Source organism: Callospermophilus lateralis, chromosome 11, assembly GCF_048772815.1.
Source record: "Callospermophilus lateralis isolate mCalLat2 chromosome 11, mCalLat2.hap1, whole genome shotgun sequence".
Classification (NCBI taxonomy): domain Eukaryota; kingdom Metazoa; phylum Chordata; class Mammalia; order Rodentia; family Sciuridae; genus Callospermophilus; species Callospermophilus lateralis.
The window spans coordinates 102,606,207-102,627,696 of record NC_135315.1 but is presented as its reverse complement, the minus strand read 5'-3'; the positions used below and the strand labels follow the sequence as shown (position 1 = coordinate 102,627,696).

At 34.2% G+C, this 21,490-nt stretch overlaps 1 protein-coding gene across 1 annotated transcript in view; it reads right to left on the bottom strand.

Moving 5' to 3' along the window:
• Window positions 1–15,430: 15,430 nt before the first annotated feature.
• The window catches only part of LOC143385917 (A-kinase anchor protein 9-like), a 77,788-nt gene continuing 71,728 nt past the window's right edge, over window positions 15,431–21,490 (bottom strand). The window contains 6 exon segments of the mRNA XM_077110662.1: window positions 15,431–15,436; window positions 18,613–18,801; window positions 19,023–19,214; window positions 20,110–20,231; window positions 20,363–20,426; window positions 20,834–21,253. Of these exon segments, the coding sequence (XP_076966777.1) occupies window positions 15,431–15,436; window positions 18,613–18,801; window positions 19,023–19,214; window positions 20,110–20,231; window positions 20,363–20,426; window positions 20,834–21,253 (993 nt within the window).

Genomic DNA, 21,490 nt, shown 5'->3' with positions numbered 1-21,490 from the left:
GTTTTGATTATCCCTTCTATGACATCACATGCCTGCAGCACAGAGGATACAAATGGTCACTATTACTGTGTTTCAGTGGGGAAAAAATGCAGTCCCTGGTCCAAATGATTCACAGACTAATCCAACCAACCCTGGGTGCCAGCACCCTCCATGCACTGTTCTGGATGGTGAGAGAGAAGGTGAGAGAGAAAAGTCTGCTGGGCACAGTGGCCCACACCTGTGATCCCAGGGACTCCAGAGGCTGAGGCAGGAGGATGTCAGTTCAAAACCAGGCTCAACCAAAGTGAGTCCCTGAGCAACTCAGAGAGACCCTATTTCTAAATAAAATACAAAATAGGACTGGGGAGAGGCTCAAGAATCAAAGGCTCCAGAAGTTCAATCCTGGCACCCCTCACCCCCAAAAAAGAGACATAGACAAGAAACTAGAGGCTTTTCTTTGGCTCTTTCTGTTAATAGGAGGCTCCGAGGCCACAGTCACAAGCTCATATAAATTGCAGGTTTCTGTAGCTGTTCAACTTCCAGGGAGACCACAGGCTATGTCTCTAGGGTTCAGCAGCTTAGAGGTGGTGGATTGCAAACCCCCAGTTGTCATTACTAAACTCAGTGGCCATGGTACTGGTACCAAAACAGGTGGGTGGACGAAGGGAACAGAATAGAGGACACAGAGATCAATCCACAAAATTACAACTACCTTATATTTGACAAAGGTGCTAAAGCATGCAATAGGGAAAGTATAGCATCTTCAACAAATGGTGCTGGGAAAACGGGAAATACATATGCAACAAAATGAAACTGAATCCCTTTCTCTCGACATGTACAAAAGTTAACTCAAAATGGATCAAGGAGCTTGATATCAAACCAGAGACTCTGCATCTGATAGAAGAAAATGTTGGCACTAATCTACATCATGCGTGGTCGGGCTCCAAATTTTTTAATAGGACACCTATAGCAGAAGAGTTAAAAACAAGAATCAACAAATGGGATAAACTCACACTAAAAGTTTTTTTCTCAGCAAGAGAAACAATTAGAGCGGTAAATAGGGAGCCTACATCCTGGGAACAAATTTTTACTCCTCACACTTCAGATAGAGCTCTAATATCCAGAGTATACAAGCAACTCAAAATACTAAACAATAAAAAAACAAATAACCCAATCAACAAATGGGCCAAGGACCTGAACAGACACTTCTCAGAGGAGGATATACAATTAATCAATCAGTAGCCCACTTGGCTACTGAGCAATGAGATTTGTACACAATAGAACCTGCCTACAAACAAAAGTGAAAGTGGGTGTGATACTTTCACTTACATGTAGAAGAAAAATAAAGGGAGGACAATATATGACATACATTGCAGTCTCACTTATAACCAGAAACTTCAGCTGTGGTGAAAGACAGAATGTGTTGAGTGCTTGCACCTGCTGCTAATGAAGAAGTTTGAGTTGGTTAAAAAAAGAAAGAAAAAGTACTAGGATCCAGTTCAAACAAAAAAATCCAAGAGGGAGTTGAAGATAGAAACTAGTGTTGGGACACTTAGTGTTAGGACAACCTTATTTAAACTAATAAAAATGAGAGGCTAGATTGAACTAGGGATGACACTCCAAGGTCAATTACAGACTGCCTCAGTCTACCCACAGGCTCTACTATGACCCTTCCATGGATCCCTTCAGTTGCCAGGAATAACAAGTAAAATATTAACAAGATTGAAATTTTTGAATTCATTGGGGGGGGGGGGATTTATGTGCCATCTCATACTGTTAGCATATATACTAGTCTATGTATACTCACTATAATTTTATATTTATGTTGAGTTAATGTGTAGTTTGAAAAAATGAGCACTAGTTTTCAGACAGTTTCCTTATTCTCCTGAAGCACCCCTTACTCATTTGTCTTACATAATTAGAGGCAAGGGGTGGAGTTTCCTATAAAAACTTTTAAAAGTTGTGTCTTAAAGTAATGGTCATTTAAAGTGGGCTTGATTAAACCATTTTAAAATCAAAATTCTTGTGACCAGGATGAATCTTGATGATACAGATCCATCCCACCCAAGCATTGTTTGAAGCCTAGATCCTGACCCCCAAACACTAAATGCCCCCAAACACTAAATTTGTGTTCCTCAATATAACTAAAAATTTTCCTTAAGGACTGTTCTGCCTCTTTGAGAATACTATTAAGAACATATCCATTATCTACAATATTTTAATAAGAAAGGGATGAAAAACAACATTTTTCTTGGAATTTTTTTTTCTGATGTGTCTGACAAATAAAAAAGGCCATGATCTTGGTTAGTGACACCTTTGTCAATTATTCTAGAATCTTGGAAGGCAAGGTTGTGTTTGTCTGTGTTTAATGGGAATTCACATTAGAAATGTTGACATCTAAACACTAATATCATTTTAGCAGTTTGATGTGAGAACAGAGTTGGGAAGTGACAGTGGTGTGTACAATAGCAGTTCTGAGTTGAGTAGAATATTCATTCATGTCATCAGTTTGGGGGGGATGGGTTACTTACTAGGAGTTGAACCCAGAGGCACTCTACCACTGGGTTCCAGCCCTTTCTCCCCTTCTTGAAATGGCAGTCTCAAACTTGTGATCCTCCTGCTTCAGCCTCCCAAATTGTTGGGATTAACAAGCAAGCAGCACCATGCCCAGATGTAATCACTTTTAAAATAACCCTTTCTACTTACTGGTGTTCATATTACCAAATATGGAAAATGTAGATAAATGTACATACACCAGAACTCATGATATGACTCATTACAATTTATCTTTTCATTTGAAACACTACTAGTTATGATAGAGGAAAATTAAAATAGCGTTTAGCTCAAGCTAGCTACAGTGTAACAAAAATTTCTTCAACTTGTTTAACTCTAAAAAGAATGTTCATTTTGACTTTTTAAAAATCTTGTAAGGTGTTTGTTGCTTATTACTATTGAAAGGTGCTGTGGAAACAAACATGTAAGTAAAGACTTCTTGGAAGAGAATATATTTTCAATTGTGTAGAGATGTATTGAATCTCTTTGACCTGAGAAGTCAGCCAAATTGAAAATAATTACTTTTTTTATTTTGAGCAAGTAAAATGTCCCAGAGTAAAAGAGGTCAGTACGGTTAAAAATACTGTTAAAAACCATTACTTTTTTTTCATATTCACATATTCCTAATTAAACTAAATAAATAACGAGTTATAAAGTTATTGAAAATATTCCAGTTTCTAAGCATGGAGGAAATGTTGTCAAATGGAAAAAACATGCATGCCATTTTGGAGTTTTACATTTGAGAGACATACGAGTTAATTAGAAGAAAAACAAATAATTTACCATACAATTCTGTGGTTTATAATTAAGGCATTTCATTGATTTTTAAGATGCACATCTGAGATGATGGAATCTTAAAATTGGCATGTTGTAACCACATGGCAATTTTTCTTCTGAATTGCACATAGAATAAGAATGTTTGGGTTGTTTCTAGGTTTATCACAGACGATACTATGGTGAAACAGCTTGTATACATATCATTTTATACATGTGCAAGTACATCTGTGGGATACATTCCTAGAAGTGGGATCACTGTGCCAGTTGACAATGCATTTATAATTTAGTTAAATGCTTCCTTTCTTAGGTGTTGCACCATTTCAAACTTCCACAAGTACAGTTGCTCCTCATTATTCATAGAGGATTGGTCTGAGGACCCCTTTGTGGATGCTGAAATACAATGATGCTTAAGTCTCTTACATAAAAAGCATAGTATTTGCATATAACCTATGCACTTTCTCCACATACTTTTAAATCATCTTTAGATTACTTAGAAGACCTAATACAATATAAATGCCATGTAAATAGTCATTACACTGTATTGTTTAGATACTAGTGACAACAAAAAGTTGGTATGTTTTCAGTATGACAATTTTTTAAAAAATATTTTCACCTATGATTGTTGAATCCAATCTGAATACCACAGATACAAGAGGGCAGATCTCAGTGTATCAGAGAGTTCCTTTTTTTCTGGGACTGTGTACTGTGTACAACCCTTGAATTTGTTAACAGTTTGATAAATGAGAATTATCAGTATAGAGTAATTTAATGTGGATTTCTATCATTATTAATAAGGCTGAGCATATTATGCTTAAAAACGAATTGTATTTTTTTTCTTGTGAACTCTCTGTTAATGGGTTTTTCACATTTTTGTTTTGGGTTGCTTTTTCCCATTATCAATTTCTAGAAATTTGTAAATTGGAGAGATTAGCCCTGTGTGATATCAATTCTAGTTTTCCCCAGATTTTCACTTATTTTTATTTACCTTCACATATTTTGGTATACAAAAGTCTTACTTTTCTTTTTCTTTAAATTTTACAGTTTATATTAATCATTTTGGTATCTTGATTTTTAAAAATATTTCTTTATTTCTATGTGGTGCTGAGGATCAAACCCAAAGCCTCACAAGTGCTAGGCAAGCACTCTACCACTGAGCTAAAGCCCCAGCCCAGGTATCTGGAGTTAAGTCACTGAAAGGCCTCCAAGATTTTTAGAATTTTCCCATGGTTTCTTTTAGTACTTTTATGGTATCACATTTACATTTAAATGTTCAAATTAGGATTTATTCTGGTGTTCAGAATGATGCATAGGTTCAACTTTATCTTTTTCTGTGTGTCTGTTATTTTCACCTGTTGCTTTTAGAGCCCTTCTTTGAATCTGTTACAGTATTGTTAACTTTTGGAGGTATTGGGGTGTCTCTGGGGTTTGTATTCTATTAGTCTTTTTCTTCATATACCAGTATCACATTATTGGTTTTATAAAAGTTTTAATATCTTTTAAAACTAGTTTCCCCTTGTTGCTTTTCATATTCCTGGGAATTCTTGCTTGCTTATTTTCCCATTAGTACTTTTGAACTCTTCGATCCTCAACACCACATAAAATAAAATTAAAAAAAAATATGTTGTCTCCATTGAAAACTAAAAAAAATAAAAAATAAAAATTTTAAATTCTCTCTCTCTCTCAAAAAATGGGGTTCCCATTTGATCATTTGCTAGAACAGTGTTTACAACTAAGAGAAACATTTAACTAAATGAACTGGTTTACTATAAATGTTACAACTTAGAGGCAGCTCCACGGAAAACATGCAAAGGAGTATGGAGGGAGCTCCCATGTTCTCTCAGGGTGTCTACCTGCTCAATGCCTGAATCTCTTCAGAAGCTTTGTGAATTCCCATCCTTTTGGAGTTTTATGTAGTCTTCATTACTTAGATATTAATGATTTTATCATTGGTCCTTATTGAATAATTCAACCCCCAGTACCTGTTTCCTCTCCAGAGTTGAGAGGTGATGCTGATAATTCCAATTATCTATTCACAGGGTTGGTTTCCCTGCAACTAACCTCTATTCTGCAGCTATCCAGGGGCTCTTCCCAAATCGCCTTATTTAAACTGTGTGGTTAAAAGGCGCTTCCTCTCTCTGGCACTGTTTGAGGAACTGGGGACCAAAATCCAGCTATTATAAGAAAAGATGCCCTTTTGTCTTTCATTACTTGGGGAAGTACATGGGTTTTAGGAGCTAGGACAAAGACAAAAATATATATTACACCCGGAATCCTGGTATTATGAGTTAACATTTTCTACTTATTAAAAAGGGAAATATAGTCAGTGCTTTATATACTTTGGTTCTGCATCCAGAATTCAACCATGGGGAAAAATGCATTGACATGGAATGGGTAAACTTTTATTTTATTATATTTTGCTTGTTACTGTTCTCTAAAAAATACAGTCTAACAACTATTTATATACTATTTACATTGTATTCTGGTTTCCTAAAAAAATTATTTTTTGGTTTTAGGTGGACACAATATTTTATTTTATTTTTATGTGGTGCTGAGGATCGAATCCAGTGTATCATGCATGCTAGGAAAGTGCTCTACCTCTGAACCACAACCCCAGCCCTGTATTAGGTTTTATAACTAAACTATAGATAATTCAGAGTAGACAGGAGAAAACATGTGGGTTATATGCACTTACTATTCCAATATTATTGCCCTAAGCATGCATGGGTTTGGGTATCTATGGGGGTCCTGGAACCAGTCCTCTGTGGATACCAAAGGACAAATCTACTTCTTTCAGATTCATCTTAAAAACAGTAATTATATTCACTTAATTGTGGATGTGGTGTTATTTTTCAAGTACATATTAGATTGTATATATATTAAAATGACAAGTATAACAAAACTTGGAAAATATTGGTTGAACTGAATTCTAGCCTTTTGCTAGATGACTGAAGACTGACCTGGGACCACATGAATCTTTTCTTAAGTTGGAAGGTTCCTGAATCCTCCTCCTCAAATTTTTTGCTGTCAGAGGCTTGCCCTTGCGTCTGTCTTCAAAAGAGAGTGCCCTGGACCCTGGACATTTTTTAAAATATATTTTCCTTTGGTTGTAGATAGACACAATGAAATTTTATGTTATTGTAAGTATTGAACCCAGGGCCTCACACATGCTAGACAAGTGCTCTACCACTGAGCTAAAACCCCAGTGACTCTGGACATTTCTTAATGTACAGATTTCTCAGTGTGTGTGTGGGGGGGAGAAGATGGTGGGTTGTTACTGGCTTTTCAGGCAGGTCAATTCTTTGGCACTGTCCTAAGCGACTTTATCTCTTATATGCTATCAGTGGGCCTCTGACATCATAACCAAAGCTCCCCAACCCCATGTTCAAAGCCCCCCACTGAAAGCCACTTCTAGGAAGCCTCCTAGTTAACAGGATCTAGATCCTGGCCCTACCTCCATAATTCATATTTTTAAATATTCATTTTACTGATAACCAATGCACATTGCACAGCCCAACATGCCCTGGGATAAACAGCTTTAATGCCCTGGGGACCTGGGGTCTTCTGATTGCACTAAGAAGGAGGAAAAGCACTGGCCAAGGATCCAGGGTGCCTATTCTGAGTTGCTCAATGAGCCCCTGTCTCCTTTTCCCTTTCTCTGAAGTGAGGGTTAACTAGCATCAGCCTGAAAAGACCATTGGGAGGATGGAATGAACTAATCCATGCAGAACATCTAATGAGCACCTGGCACACAGAAGGCAGATAGGGGTCAATTCAAAATCACTCCTCCCCTCCCTTCCCCTTCCCTCCCCTCCATTCCCCTTCCCTTTCCTTCCTTCCTTTCTTTCTTCCTTCCTAAATGCTGCATAACCTAGGTGTGCTCTACCACTTAGCTACACCCCAGCCCATATCATTTTAGTGACAGGATCTTGGAAAGTTGTGCAGCTTGGCCTTGAACTTGTGATTCTTCTTTCTTATCCTCCCATATGCTGGGGTTGTAGGCATATTATATGGTGTTCAGCTGTTTGATTCCATTTTTTAGATGATTAAAGGGAGGAATGGATAGGTAGCTTCTGCAGGCTTGACTCCCTCAGGAAGATAACAACAGCACCAGGGCTTGGCCTGGTTGTCTCTGATTCTTCTAGAGCAGGTTAGAGGATAGATGCAAACCCTGAGTTGGAGTCAGAAGGAGGAGGGTTTCAGGGGCACCTTGACCCTACTCTTGTGCAGGGACATGGCTTACTGCAATGAACCTCAGCTTCCTCATCTGCAAATAAGGGCTTTGAACCAAATGCCTTCTGAGGCTTCTGCTAGCTTCCCAGTCTTGTGTCTTTTGTGAAACCCCAAAACTGTATCAAGGGGAAGTCAGCTCAGGTCCTGCAAAGACAGCAGAGCCACGCTCTGAGGACACTGGGCTCTTTCCTCACAGTGCCCAGTGAGGCGACCTGATGACTTATTACTGGAGCTTTCATTCCTCCTCCTGCCCTTCCAGGCATCTGCCTAACTCTCAGAGCCTCTGAGGACACAGAGGATGTTATTTTGGCTCAATAAAAACATTGGGCCAAGGACACTGGGGCCTAGTTTCCAGCTAATGTGTCTGGTGAGGCTGCAGGTGTCCCCGTTAGCTTCTCTGCATCTTTCCCAAAGGGTACTGCCCAATGGGATTGCTGAACCCAGGAGATTATACACTGGGGCAGCTGTCTTGACTCAGATGTGAGAGTCAGAACAGTGATTTCTGGGGACACCAAGTGGTGTGAAGGAGGAGGAATTGCTAGATGCTGAAAATATCTGCAATCCTATAACATCATTCTCTGTGTGTTCCTGCACACAGCAATGGTGAAGATGATGACCGTGATCCATACTAATTATCTCTTCCATTTGTTGAGCACCCACAAGGTATGTGCCATGATACTAGGGCCTTCCCATCATTGTGTATGTATGTGTGTTTGTGATTGGATATGTGTCTCTTTGTGTATATATACACACATACAACACATATGTATATGTGTATATGTGTGTGTGTGTGTGTGTGAGTGTATACTTAAATATGTGTTATTACTTCACATAAATCATGTAAAAGAAGAGACACATATCTTGAATTATATATTAGTTTGGATTTTTTTTTTTTTAATTTTGGGGGCGGTTGCTGTGTATAGAACCCAAGGCCTTCTGTATGTGAGGCAAGCACTCTATGAAGCTGAGATATATCCCTAGCCATAGTTTGAATTATTTAATTTTGTTTAATAAATGTACATAATAAAATCCAGAATTACCTGAGAGTGTCAGTTACCAGTAATTCACTGTATAAAAAATATAAGAAGCATGTGTATGAGAAAAATCAGCCATGACTTAAAGTATTATTTTATGCAGAAATTAAAAGGAAAGTGAAGAGTTACTGAAAATAATAATCATACAAAACACCCCCTGAAGCAAATTGGAGAGTTGGTGCAGCTGAGAATGGGGGGAAACAAGCCAGGTATTCACATACCAGTATATCCATTTTCAACAACTAAAAGCCCAGAAAGAAGGGAGCAATCCTAAATACGGAGCTCTGGAATTTAACTTTTCCCCTAGAAAATTGGTCTTTAACAGGGTCACAGTAAATACTGAAACTCTAGGAAACAAGGTATCTCAGAGAAAGAGTAACAAAGAACAAAATTTTAGTCCTCATCTCTTGAAATCTGGGCTTCCATCTCTCCAAGTAACAATAAATTTCAATATTTTAAAAACTTCCCTCCTTAGTTAAAGGGTTTAAACTCCAAAACTACCACTGATTATTCAAACATCCAGAAGTCCCAATGATTAAAAAACCTAATTATAACCTATAAAATTAAAATCCTCTCTGTAATGAATGATCATTATTGTTGAATGCTAACACAAAGAAAAGACCACCAACTTTAATTTTAAATCAAATTAAAACAAGTTTGTGTGTGTACACCAAGAGACCTGATTAACATTTGTCTCTCTTAGCACAGGGTAGATATCAACACTCCAGATCTTCAGGAAAGAGGTTTTTAGCATACAAAGTTCCAAGGGTGCAAGGGGGTGGGTGCCTTGGGACTTACATATAACAGGATTTTGACAAGCATAATACACAGTCAGATAGTAGATTAATAATCTCCATGTATTGTGAGAGCTAACTATGTGAACAGAGGGGACCTGTATGTTTTCTTACTAATTATCCCATGTAATTCTTTTGTTCCTATAATATGAATTGCTAGTGTTTCTGATAATTATTTTATCTCTAATAAGACAATTCTGAGCTGCAATATTGTATAATATTTTAGAAAAATATTCAAAGATCAAATGTTACAATAAAACATTATCTTTTTTAAACACGTTTCCATCTATATGTGACCCATTCAGTCAAGATTGTTTTCAAGAAACAATTGATACCATTGGTTCCTGGTGAGGAGTCTTGCTTCCCCCCCAGTTTATGTTTTAACGTTAGAGACGTTGTGTCTGATTCATTCTACTGTATTTTCCATTTCTATTTCCAAATCCTTCTACTCACTCCCCAGTCCAATCAGGTAAACCTTCACTCCTTCCCTCACCTTGCTTATTTGGAGGCTGCTTTAACATATCAGAGAGAACATTAGATCTTTGTTTTTTTTTTTTTTTTGAGATTGGCTTATTTAACTTAGCACCATATTCTCCAGTTTCATCCATATACTGGCAAATGCCATAATTTTTCTCTTCTTTTAGACTGAGAAATATTCCATTGTGTATATGTACCACAATTTCTTCATCCATCTATCTGTTGAAAGGCACAATTGTGTAATTGGTCTAATTAGGTAGCCCATTCCCACCTCCTCTTGTGACAAACTGTCCTTTCCATGAAGTTCAATCAGCCTTAACTCAGCTGTTTCTGGATTTTTACCTATTCTAGAAATGTTTTTGTTTTTACAACTCTCCATGTCCTCTATAACTTGTCAATGAAAATTATCTTTCAGTATTTCCTTTAAAATTTTATAAAAAATAATTTATTCATAATAATTTGAATTTAACTTTAGAATGGAATTACATTACTATAATTTACCAAATGGGATTAGTTTTAATACTCTTAATATCCAACTTGTTAACTAGAATGATTCATTTAATCAACATTAAATCTCTGAAACAGTTTAAACTAACTAGCTGGTATTATTTCCTCTTAGCCAATGAGTATACTAGAGGCATATTTAGGAGGTGTTACTGGAACCCTACTTTACCAAACCTTGTACAGAGAGTCAGCATCAGGAGAAACCTGGCTTTTAACTTCCAGCTTGAATGGGTTCCAGGACCCCCATAAACATCAAAACCACAGGGATGCTTAAGCTATTCATAGAAAATGGCATAGTAGTTCCATGAAATCTTTGCATACACTCCTGCATACATTAAAACATGTGTAGATTACTTAAAATACCCAGTACGATATATATAACAAGTAACAGGTTAAGCAGTAGTGACAAGGAGAAATGTACATTTTTTAGTACTGATGGAATTTTTTATAATATGTTGCAGCTAAGATATGGAAGGCCAGCTGCCACATAGGCCCCTGAGAGAGTAAACAAATATTTAAACTTGGCAAAACCGGGAGGAGTGACCACAGCCTCAGGAAAATGGTGGTGACTTCTCCAACATGAAGCTTCACCAGCAACAGAGCTGTTGCTTTGTCATGTGGTCTCACAAAGAACCAGCAAGATTTAGCTGCGGATGAGGCATGTGATGAATTCAGGTGTACACATCCTGTCCTTTTCTAGTGCGACGCTGTTTTGCATGCCCATGGGCCTTATACCACTTTACCAGAAGCTCCATAGGCTCTTACTTCCTTTAAGTAAATGGTCCTGGGTTTTTGTTTACAATTTCATAAGAGCTTAATGTTGTTTCACTACTTTTGTGCACACTTGCTCCTTCTCTGGCTCTCCCTGTCTCAGGGCTAATTTAAAATTAACCACCATTTGTAATTTATTTTGCTATTAAGAGGACTGAAATTCTAGCTAGAAGAATGACCTGTAACTAACAGAAAGTTCCAGTCAATATCAGCAGTGATTCCAAAAAAGACAAACACCATCTGCAAGCTGAGAAGATGACTTTGTATCCAGTTAGGCTGTTGTGTAGTTGCATCTATTTTCTGTCTGAAAGTCCTGCCGATCTTGTGCCCCTACTATGGTATTCTCAGACAGTGAATCCTTCATTTTTTAAAAAGAACTCCTTTGTTTGATTTTTTTAACACTGTTTATGTGATCTAAACAAAATTTATTACATTATTGTGGTTCAGTGGCATATCTTTGATGTTTCTAATCTATTTACCTACTTGAGAACTCTAAGGACATTTAAAATTAAGCCAGTTTATTGGAGAATTTTTGAAGCATAATGTAGTTTTTAAGGTTTTGCTTTTTTTTAAAAAAAATGAGTAAAACTTAATTTGAATAAAGAACACAAACATCTAACCTCATCCAAATTTTATGAAAATAAAAATCCAAATCCCATGAAGAAAAGATATCACCATTAGTTTTTGCAAATTCTGAATGAAGAACTAAGCTTGAACTGGTGAACTAAAGAAAATCATGTGGATACTAGTATTTAGATTTCAAGTCGCTGTTACTGTCTTCGGCAAGTTTTAAGCCAAATATCATGCTAGTAGCACTGCACAATTTACTATTTCCCATATTTTTATGCTCGAGATTGGACTCAGTGCTGCCACAGAGCTACATCTCATCTTCTAATTTTAACTTTTAAAAATGATTCTGTGCATTTTAGTTGATATTGCTTTATACAGATCACTGGTAATTTCCAGTTTCTTATTTTTTAAGACTTATTTAAAGCACGGTTAAAATGTATTTTTTTAGACATATGCACCTACAATGCCATTGAAAAAACTTATAAAAGGAAAGAATTGGAGATTCCATAGGCACCTCTGAAACAGTATTTATTCTTAAATCAGATTTAGTATTAATAGCATATAATAAGATTATTTACTTACTGCTCTAACTTTTAGATATTGGACATAAATGATTTGTGAAAAACCTAGATTAACAATTTACATAAAATAATCCCTTTTTTCCTGTTTCTGGAGTTTGTTGTTTCATTTTTGTTAGTTTTATCTTGAATCAGTTTGAAATTAGTTATTCTCTAGTCAAATTGTATTTGCAACAATTTATATTTCTCTAAGTTTTCTTTTCACTGTTTCAATGAAATTACAAAAAAAAAATTTTAAAAAATTCTGTTACATTAAAGAACAGTGATATTGCTAGATATATAATTTTATTTAAATAATTACAACCAATACACCCATGTAAAGTAGATTTCTGTGTTCTAAATTCATAAATTGACTGTCCTATTTAAAAATGTTTTTTTACTGAGTAATGTCATAAGACTTAATTATCTTTTTCAAATAATAAATAATGTACATTTTTAAATATTGTGCTAATATAAAATCAAGAAAAATATGCTTCCAGAAAAAGTAATGGCAAGATATTTTAGAAATATTATAAGATTTAAAAAACAGTGGAACAAAAAAAAAATAGATGACAATTGTTGGCATGATTGCAGCCATCTTTATTTCCCCAACTCCCACTTTAAATACAGTTTTTATTCTCAAGAATAATTGATTTTTGCCAGAAAACAAAAATGTCTTTTTATGTTCTGGCTCTTTGTATGCAAATTTAGCATACTAATAAAAGCTGAATGTTCGCTGAAGCTTTTATAGTTTAACATTTATAATTTCTCTTTTAATCTTGTCTAAATCATACATAATTGAAAGTCAATAATAAAAGAGTGTTTTGTTGTTTGATAAGTTTCAGTTATTAACAAATCTTTTTGATACTACAGAAAAGGAATTTTCAAATGATTCAGGAAATTGACAAGTTTAAGGTGATTTTTTTGGCACTATCACATATCCTCCTCAGTTAAAAAATAATAATTTCAAGTTAAATAAGTTTTACAAACTTACTGTTTATATATAAACTTATGAATTCAGTAGTAATATGATTTATCTTCATAAAATATTTCAGGTATACCTACAATTGACTTACATTATAATAGCATATTCAGAAAATCTTCTTTCAATATGTATCTTTTGGGGCTGGGGCTGTAGCTCAGTGGTACAGCACTTTCCTAGCATGGGTGAGGTGCTTGGTTGGATCCTTAGCACCATATATAAATAAAATATAGATATAAAAATGTATTTTTTGTATTACTATAACCCCAAACTGGGATAAGAAATCTAATACCTATTATTAGACTTTTTATGTTTCTTTTATGGTAACACTTTCAACTTACCTTGTTAATTATTATGCATCTTACAAACAACATTAAATTCACTTTTGAACAAGAAATTACCTAATATTTAATCCAATAATGGAGAGTAACGTCCTTTAACAGATGAATGGATAAAGATAATTGTAAGCGGGGCTGGGGATGTGGCTCAAGCGTTAGAGTGCTTGCCTGGCATGAGTGAGGCCTGGGTTCGATCCTGAGCATCACATACAAACAAAGATGTTGTGTCCATCAAGAACTAAAAAATAAATATTAAAAATTCTCTTTCTCTTTAAAAAATGTATGCACACACACACAAATGGAATACTAGTTATAACAAAAAATAACCTTATGTCAACATATAGTCTACTGTCATGTATACTTAAAAAACATTAAAAAGTATATGTCCTTTCAATATAAAAGTCTGAACAAATTCAATTTATGAATGAGAGTGAATTTGAATAAAATAATTTATAGTCAGTTTTAACTTAAATTTTTAATAAATGTTAATGATAAACGTGTAGCTGAGGGACTATCTCAGCAGTAGCCCATCATGCTAGTCACACAAAAATCTGGGTTTGATCCTAAACATCAGAATAAAAATTATAAAGGAACAAAAACATGTTTCAGGGCAGTGAAAAATGCCTCATTGGTGGAATACAAACTTTCTTGAGAGCAATTTCAAAATCCTGAAATCTTTTTAAAGTTTCCAATTTAACCAAATAACCCTATATTGAATTTTTTAAAGTAAAGAGAAATATAATTTTTGTTTTTTGCTCTCACCTCCATCATTGGTACCAGGGATTGAACTCAAAGAAGCTAAATCACTTAGCTACATCCCAAGGCCTTTTTTATTTTTTTTTAAATTTGGAGATAGGGCTCAGTGGTTGAGTTCAGTCACCGAACTAAAATCTTAGACATGTTAAGTAAAAACAGGTTACAAAATATGCATCAGGATCCTGTTTTTATGACAAAAAAATATACTTATGTACATATGGACATTGAAAAGGTCTGTAGACATATTTACTTGGGTGTTAAATAGTCATTATTTTAGGATTTATGTGACTCAAGATGTGATTCTTAGGGGTAGAGGTCAATAATTTATACATATAAACATGAATCTACAGAGATACTCATTAAGACTTCAATAGCATTCTATATAAACAATATTAATAACCTCTAAAATTTTTCAATTAAGCCTTTGTCAACAGGGATATGTTTAATTTAACTTATTATACCTGTTTTCTCTGAAGAATTTTAACATGATTCAGCTTTTCAATGACAAATTTTGAGCTTGTGTCATGATTTTAAATCGGCAAAAGCACAGGTTTTTCTATCATCACTACATGAAACAGTTACTAAAGATGCATGTGTCCTCAATAGATACGATGAGAATTTAATAATGATTTCCATTTAGAGTTAAATTAAATAGACTTTTATCAAAAAGTGGGGAAAAGATCCAAGCAAGCATATCACAAAAACAATAATCCAAACAGTTGATAATCATATGAAAAAGCACTAAGTCACTTGAATAATTAAAATCAATTAAAACTACAATTATGTACTGCATGCCAAACGGATTGGCAGCAAAGGTCTAACAATACCGGAAAGTTGGCAAAGTTGTATATAACACAACTCTCATATACTGCTAGTGCATGCACAAATTGACAAAACTGCTTTTTTTAAAAAAAATATTTAGTTTTTAGTTGTAGCTGGACACAATATCTTTATTTTATTTATTTTTATGTGGTGCTGAGGATCAAACCCAGGGCCTCCAATGTGCTAGGTGAGCACTCTACCTGTGAGCCCCTAACAAAACTACTCTTTAAAATAGTTTGGGGTTCTCTAATAAATTTAAAGATATGAATTCTATGACCCAGCAATTTCACTCCTAGAAAGACATAAGTACAATTGCATCAGAAACACTTTGCAACAGTGTCCACAACAGCAATAATTCTAATAGCTAAAAAGTAGAAACAATCCAAATCTAATCAACCACAGAATGAAATATAAGTTGTTGAATATTCAAACAAGAGAATTCTATATGGTAACAAAAACGAACTATAGATAAATGCAGTAAGTTGGGATAATTCAGGAAGGTGACAGAAGCAAGACATAAAATATAAAGTTCAAAAATAGAAACACTTTAAACATATATGATTTTGGAATATATAAATTAGTAATAAAACTAAAGAAAAATCAGGATAACCTGATTTTTAGAGGGGGCCTTTAGGATGTGGGCAATGTTCTACTTCTTAACACAAACAATGTCTCCTCCACAGACATTCATATAATAATGTAATACTGGGGCTGGAGTTGTGGCTCAGCAGTAGAGTGCTCGTCTAGCATGTGCGAGGCCCTGGGTTCAATCGTCAGCGTCACATAAAAATAAATAAATTTAAAAAAGGTATTAAGTCCAACTACAACTAAAAAATAAATATTAAAAAAATTAAAAAAAATAATGTCATACTGAAGAGTTGAATTGTTCACTTTTCTGTATGTTGTTATAGTTAAATTTTTAAAAAGAGGGATTAAAAAAGAAATGGCTACTTTAATTATGGATTTCCTTTTCCTTTAGGTAGTTATCCTCTAGTATATAAAACACCTTTCTTAATGTACAGCTTTAAGAGAGTTCAACATCTCTAGCAATTAGAGAAATGCAAATCAAAATTACTCTAAGATTTCATCTCACTCCTGTCAGAATGGCAATCAATCATCAAGAATAGAGGCAACAACAAATGTTGTCGAGGATGTGGTGGAACAGGCATACTCATACATTGCTGGAGGGACTGCAAATTGGTGCAACCACTATGGAAAGCAGTATGGAGATTCCTCAGAAAACTGGGAATGGAACCACCCTTTAACCCAGCTATCCAATTCCTTGGTTTATATACCCAAAGGACTTAAAATCAGCACAGTATAGTGATGCAGCTGTATCAATGTTTATAGCAGCTCAATTCACAATAGCTTATCTATGGAACCAACCTAGGTATCAATCAACAGATGAATGGATAAAGAAAGTGTGGTATATATACTCAATGGAATATTACTCAGAGCTTTAAAGGAGAGTAAACTATGGCATTTGCCAGAAAATGGTTGGAGTAGGAGAATATCATGGTAAGCAAAATAAGCCAATCCCATAAAACTAAAGGCCAAATGTTTTCTCTAATTTGTGAATGCTAATTCACATAAGGTGGGGGATAGTAGGGAAGAATATGATTACCTTAGATTAGGTAGAGGGAAGTGATGGGAGAAGAGGGGAGGGAATGTGGGGATAGGAAAGATAGTAGAATGAAACAGATATTATTACTGTATGTATATATGTGACTACATGACCAATATGATTCTTCAACATGTATACTCAGAAAAATGAGAAATTATATCCCATCTATGCATGATATATCAAAGTGCATAAATGCACTCTACTGTCATGTATAACCAATTAAAACAAACAAACAAACAAAAAGAGACCATAAAATTAATTTGTTTATCTTGGTCAAGGTAAGGCTACTGTATTTAAAATTAGATACAGTTGTTTAAAATCAATTTGACAATCCTCTCTAGCCACTGCAGTAATTACTATAATTAATGTTATGAAAATGAGAAATCAATACCACTGAAAGGAAATGTTTTAACTGAGTAATTATAATGTAAAGTAAAATATTTTCACCCATTTGTATAATTATATGAGTCTGTTTTGTAACATACCTAGGTTTGGTTTATCATTTTCTTGTTCTCTTTTCAAGGTCATTTTCTTGTCTTTAATTTGAGCATGTGGTACTTCAATTTCAGATAATAAGCTTCTTCTGTCTATTTTTAACTACTGATTTGATGCTGTTGTAGGTCTTTTCAGGTATTCTGTTTCTTCCAGCATGAATTCTGATAAGTGATTTTTTTTAAATTTCACCTCAATTTTCTTATTTGTATAAATAAAATAATTTATAATATTTTGTTATTTTATTTGTTACATGTTTAATTATGATCTCATATTCATTTATAACATTTAAAAATCATAATGAATTCTCCAGAAAAGATTTTCTTATTAGCATTTTCAAGGAACCAATTTTTAATGATTTATCCTCTATATTGTAATGTACATTTCATTATTGTTTTTTACTTTATTATAGTTAATCCTCATTATTAATGGATCCTGTGTTTTTAGATTTGTCTACTTGATAAAAAGTTTTTGTAACCCTCAAACCAATACTTGTATTGCTTTGTCAGACATAGTTAGAGTAGTAAAAAATTAAATTTCCTCATGCACATGTTCCTGGCTAAGTTAAACAAGGGCATACTCTATCTTTGTATTTTAGCTCTCATATTGTACACAAATGTCCTGTTTAGTAACTTGTTTTTCCATATTGTGCTTTTTATTTGTGATTTAATGGTTTTAAATGGCCCACAAGTGAAGGGCTTGGTGTTCCTAATTGCAAGAAATCTGTGACATGCTTTAAGGAGAAAAGTGTGTTAGATAAGCTTCTGTATGATTGCTCTTGGCCGTGTTAAACATTAATGAATAATATACAACACAGAAGGTACCTTTTTTCTTTTTTTAATGGCACTGAGTACTGAGCCCAGGGCCAAGAGTATGCTTGGCAAGCATTCTACCACTGAGATACATTTCTTCTCCCCTCCCCATATAAGATTTCTTTAAACACAACCACACAGAAAATAAGATCATGTATTGACTGGTTGATGAAAATATTGTGATTGAGGCTTGCAGTAACATATTTCTGTATTTCCCACAGGAGCAATGACTCCTTGTAGGTTTATAAAATATAACTACTAAAAATAATGAGAAGTGACTGTATCTTATTCCTTCTCTTTTCTTTAGGTTTTACAGCTCTTTCTAAATTTCCAAGTTTGAGGACTATCTTATTAATTTTATGTTTTTCTTACTTTCTAAAATAAGACAAAAGGTAATGTTCTTCTCCTAAATACTCTTAGTGGCCCCTGTTAAAAACGCTTATCTTCATACTTAAATTAAGACTCTAAAACAAATCAGCAACTGATTTTTTTATTACTATTAAAAATAGTATTCTTTAAAATAAAATTTTGTTTTGATACTTGTTCTTGTATTCACTGTTCCAAACACTTTAATAATCCAACTGCATCTTTAGTGCCTAGAGCTGTCAGTTCAACCTGAAAAGCAGCTAGCAAAACATTGTGCTCCTTTAAGAAAACATGTTGGAGAGCAAGTAGAAATTCCCCTCACCAGTCCGGGAGGCTCTCATGAGATTGAGAATTATCATTAACCTAGCAGAGTACAAATAACAAAAGTTAGGTTTCAAATAAACATGTTTTTAAAACATTCTACTATCCAAAACAGGTATTTAAAAGAATGTATGTATTTTTGAGTCTGAAAATACAGACAATAATTTATGTGAAAATTCATATAAAAAAGAATTTAATTTACAAAGTTCATTATTGTCATTAAAAATAACAATGCTACAAAGAATATAATATTCTTTGGGTACCTCAGATTCCCTTTGCACTTGTATTTTGGTAATTAAATCCTTAAGAGATGAGATGATATTAAGATAAGATCTTCTCTCTTCTAGCCAAAATTCTGAAATCTGTTGAATAGAATGGTCTTCTCTTTCACCATATGGTGACTCAGTGAGAGAAAGCACCTGCAAGCCCTCATTATGAACAGCTCTCAGAAATCCCTAGAAACCAAAATCCAAAAGCCAAAGTTATGACAACTTCTCCAAATGCTGAAAAAATGAGAGCTACAAGGAGAAATATTAAGCAATATAGAATTATGAAGCAAAATAGATTTAGAAAAGCAACCGCAGAAAAGAAACTCCAGGCACCTTTACTAAATGCCTTCTTCCTGTGGAGAGCTAAGTCAATTGCAACAGATGGTCTATGATTTCCATAGATTTCACTTCTAAGTTCCTTCAGTTTAGCTAATGTACTCTTCCTAGATTTAATGATTAGCCATTGATTCGACCAAAAGAAATACCGTGGGAAAAACTTCCATTCCTTGAGACAGCTTTAATAATTTTGGCAAACAAAATCAGCAATAATAAAAATTATTTTTTTAAATCTTCATAACATAATTATTTAATATATTGTATTTTATTATTTGTGGACTATGGAAATAAAATGAAATACAATATATTATTATTTGTGGAATATGGAAATAAAATGAAATAGATTCTCATGGATTTTTTTTTTTTCTTTTAAGTCATTTATTTTAGCCTGTTTTCATTTGAAGCATGAGGTGAGTGCTACCTTTTGCTTCTATTTGATGGGGTGGACTGTACTAGACATTGTTTGAGCAACCAGGGATGCTACTTCCAACATCGTTTTTCCTCAATATCTAGTTAACAGAGAATTGACCAAAAGATCTGGTCACTAATTCTGGAAGAAAGGAGGGAGTGGAGGGCAGCATATTTTCTCCCTCTCTCTCCCCCTTCCTTCGATCTTTCTTGCTATACAGTTTTTTTCAGAGATCGAGTATATAACTTTAAATAAACTTCTATGTTCAACATAGAAATTATACTGGGTAAGTTTACTAAAATATATTATGTTTCAGTAATATTTATCTTTCAGTACCTTTATTTTCTTTGGAAATGATTCTGTTATATTTTCACCTTCTTCTCCTCGTCCTTCTGATGCTGTGTCAAATCCCTGATTTTGTGTAAGATAAACTCCCTGACTCCAGTCTGATGCAGAATCTAAAATAAAGAAAACAATCATTTGTTGTTAAACAAACAAACAAACAAAAATAAAAAACATACCCTCTTCAAACAAAAATAACACGTTTTAATCAAATACTATAAACATTCCAGAATTTTATATAACTTACCACTGGAATATATTTCTCTAGTTTTGTAAGCATTAGAATACATTAGTTCAGGAATCAAGGATCCCTAATTAGAAAAAAGAAACAACATACATAAATATTTTTGTTTTAATAAAAACAGAACCCAACGAACTATTTTGCTGTTATAATGCTGTAAAAAGAAAAAAACAAAGGGGGAAAGAAAAAGAAAAAAACTCAATCTAAGCATACTTGAAATGAAACTATGATTTATAACAAGTCTATAATTTTTTCCTTATAGATATTACCATAGTAAGAAGAGATAGTTATTATTTAAGGAACCATAACAAGTTGCAAACTTACATAAGAACTCTATTATCTAATACAATGGGGAGACTTAAATTCTAATAGTATAAAGAAGAGATATTTCTCAAATTTCTTTTAAAATTTTTGCTTAAAAACAGATTGTTGACAACAGTGGAAACTCCCCCCACATGACAACAACAAAATAAATACCTCTTTAGGTCTCAGACACTGTATCACTGCCTTCAATGTACCACACTCCTCTGTCAGTAACTCAACAGCAACATAATGTTCCTTCTTTAAAGTTTCAGTTTCTGAAATATGTCTGGATTCCATATCCAAAATTTCAGTGGCATGAAGTTCTTGTATGTGTTCAATTCTTTCAGTAAGTTGCCTAATTATTTCAGAGACTTTTTCTGAGGAACAGCTAGTCTGTATATCAATTTGAATTCCTGCATTTTTAACAAGAATTTGTGGAGTCTGGTTGCTCATGTTGACCTTGAGTATTTGGTCCGTTTGGGATGCAGTTTTTTTACCTACTACAATAGGAAGTGGCTCTAAGCAGATGTTTCTGTTTGTTGGTACTTCAGACTTATCCTCTTTTATTAAGAAGTGGGATAATTTCTTTTTTTCCTCGACAAGTTGATTCTTTTTTTTTTGGTTGTTCAAAACATTACAAAGCTCATGGCATATCATCTTCCATACATTTGATTCAAGTGGGTTATCAGCTCCCATTTTTACCCCAAATACAAGTTGCAGAATCACATCGGTTACACATTCACATTTTTACATAATACCATATTAATGACTGTTGTATTCTGCTACCTTTCCTATCCCCTACTATCCCCCCTCCCCTTCCCTCTCCTCTTC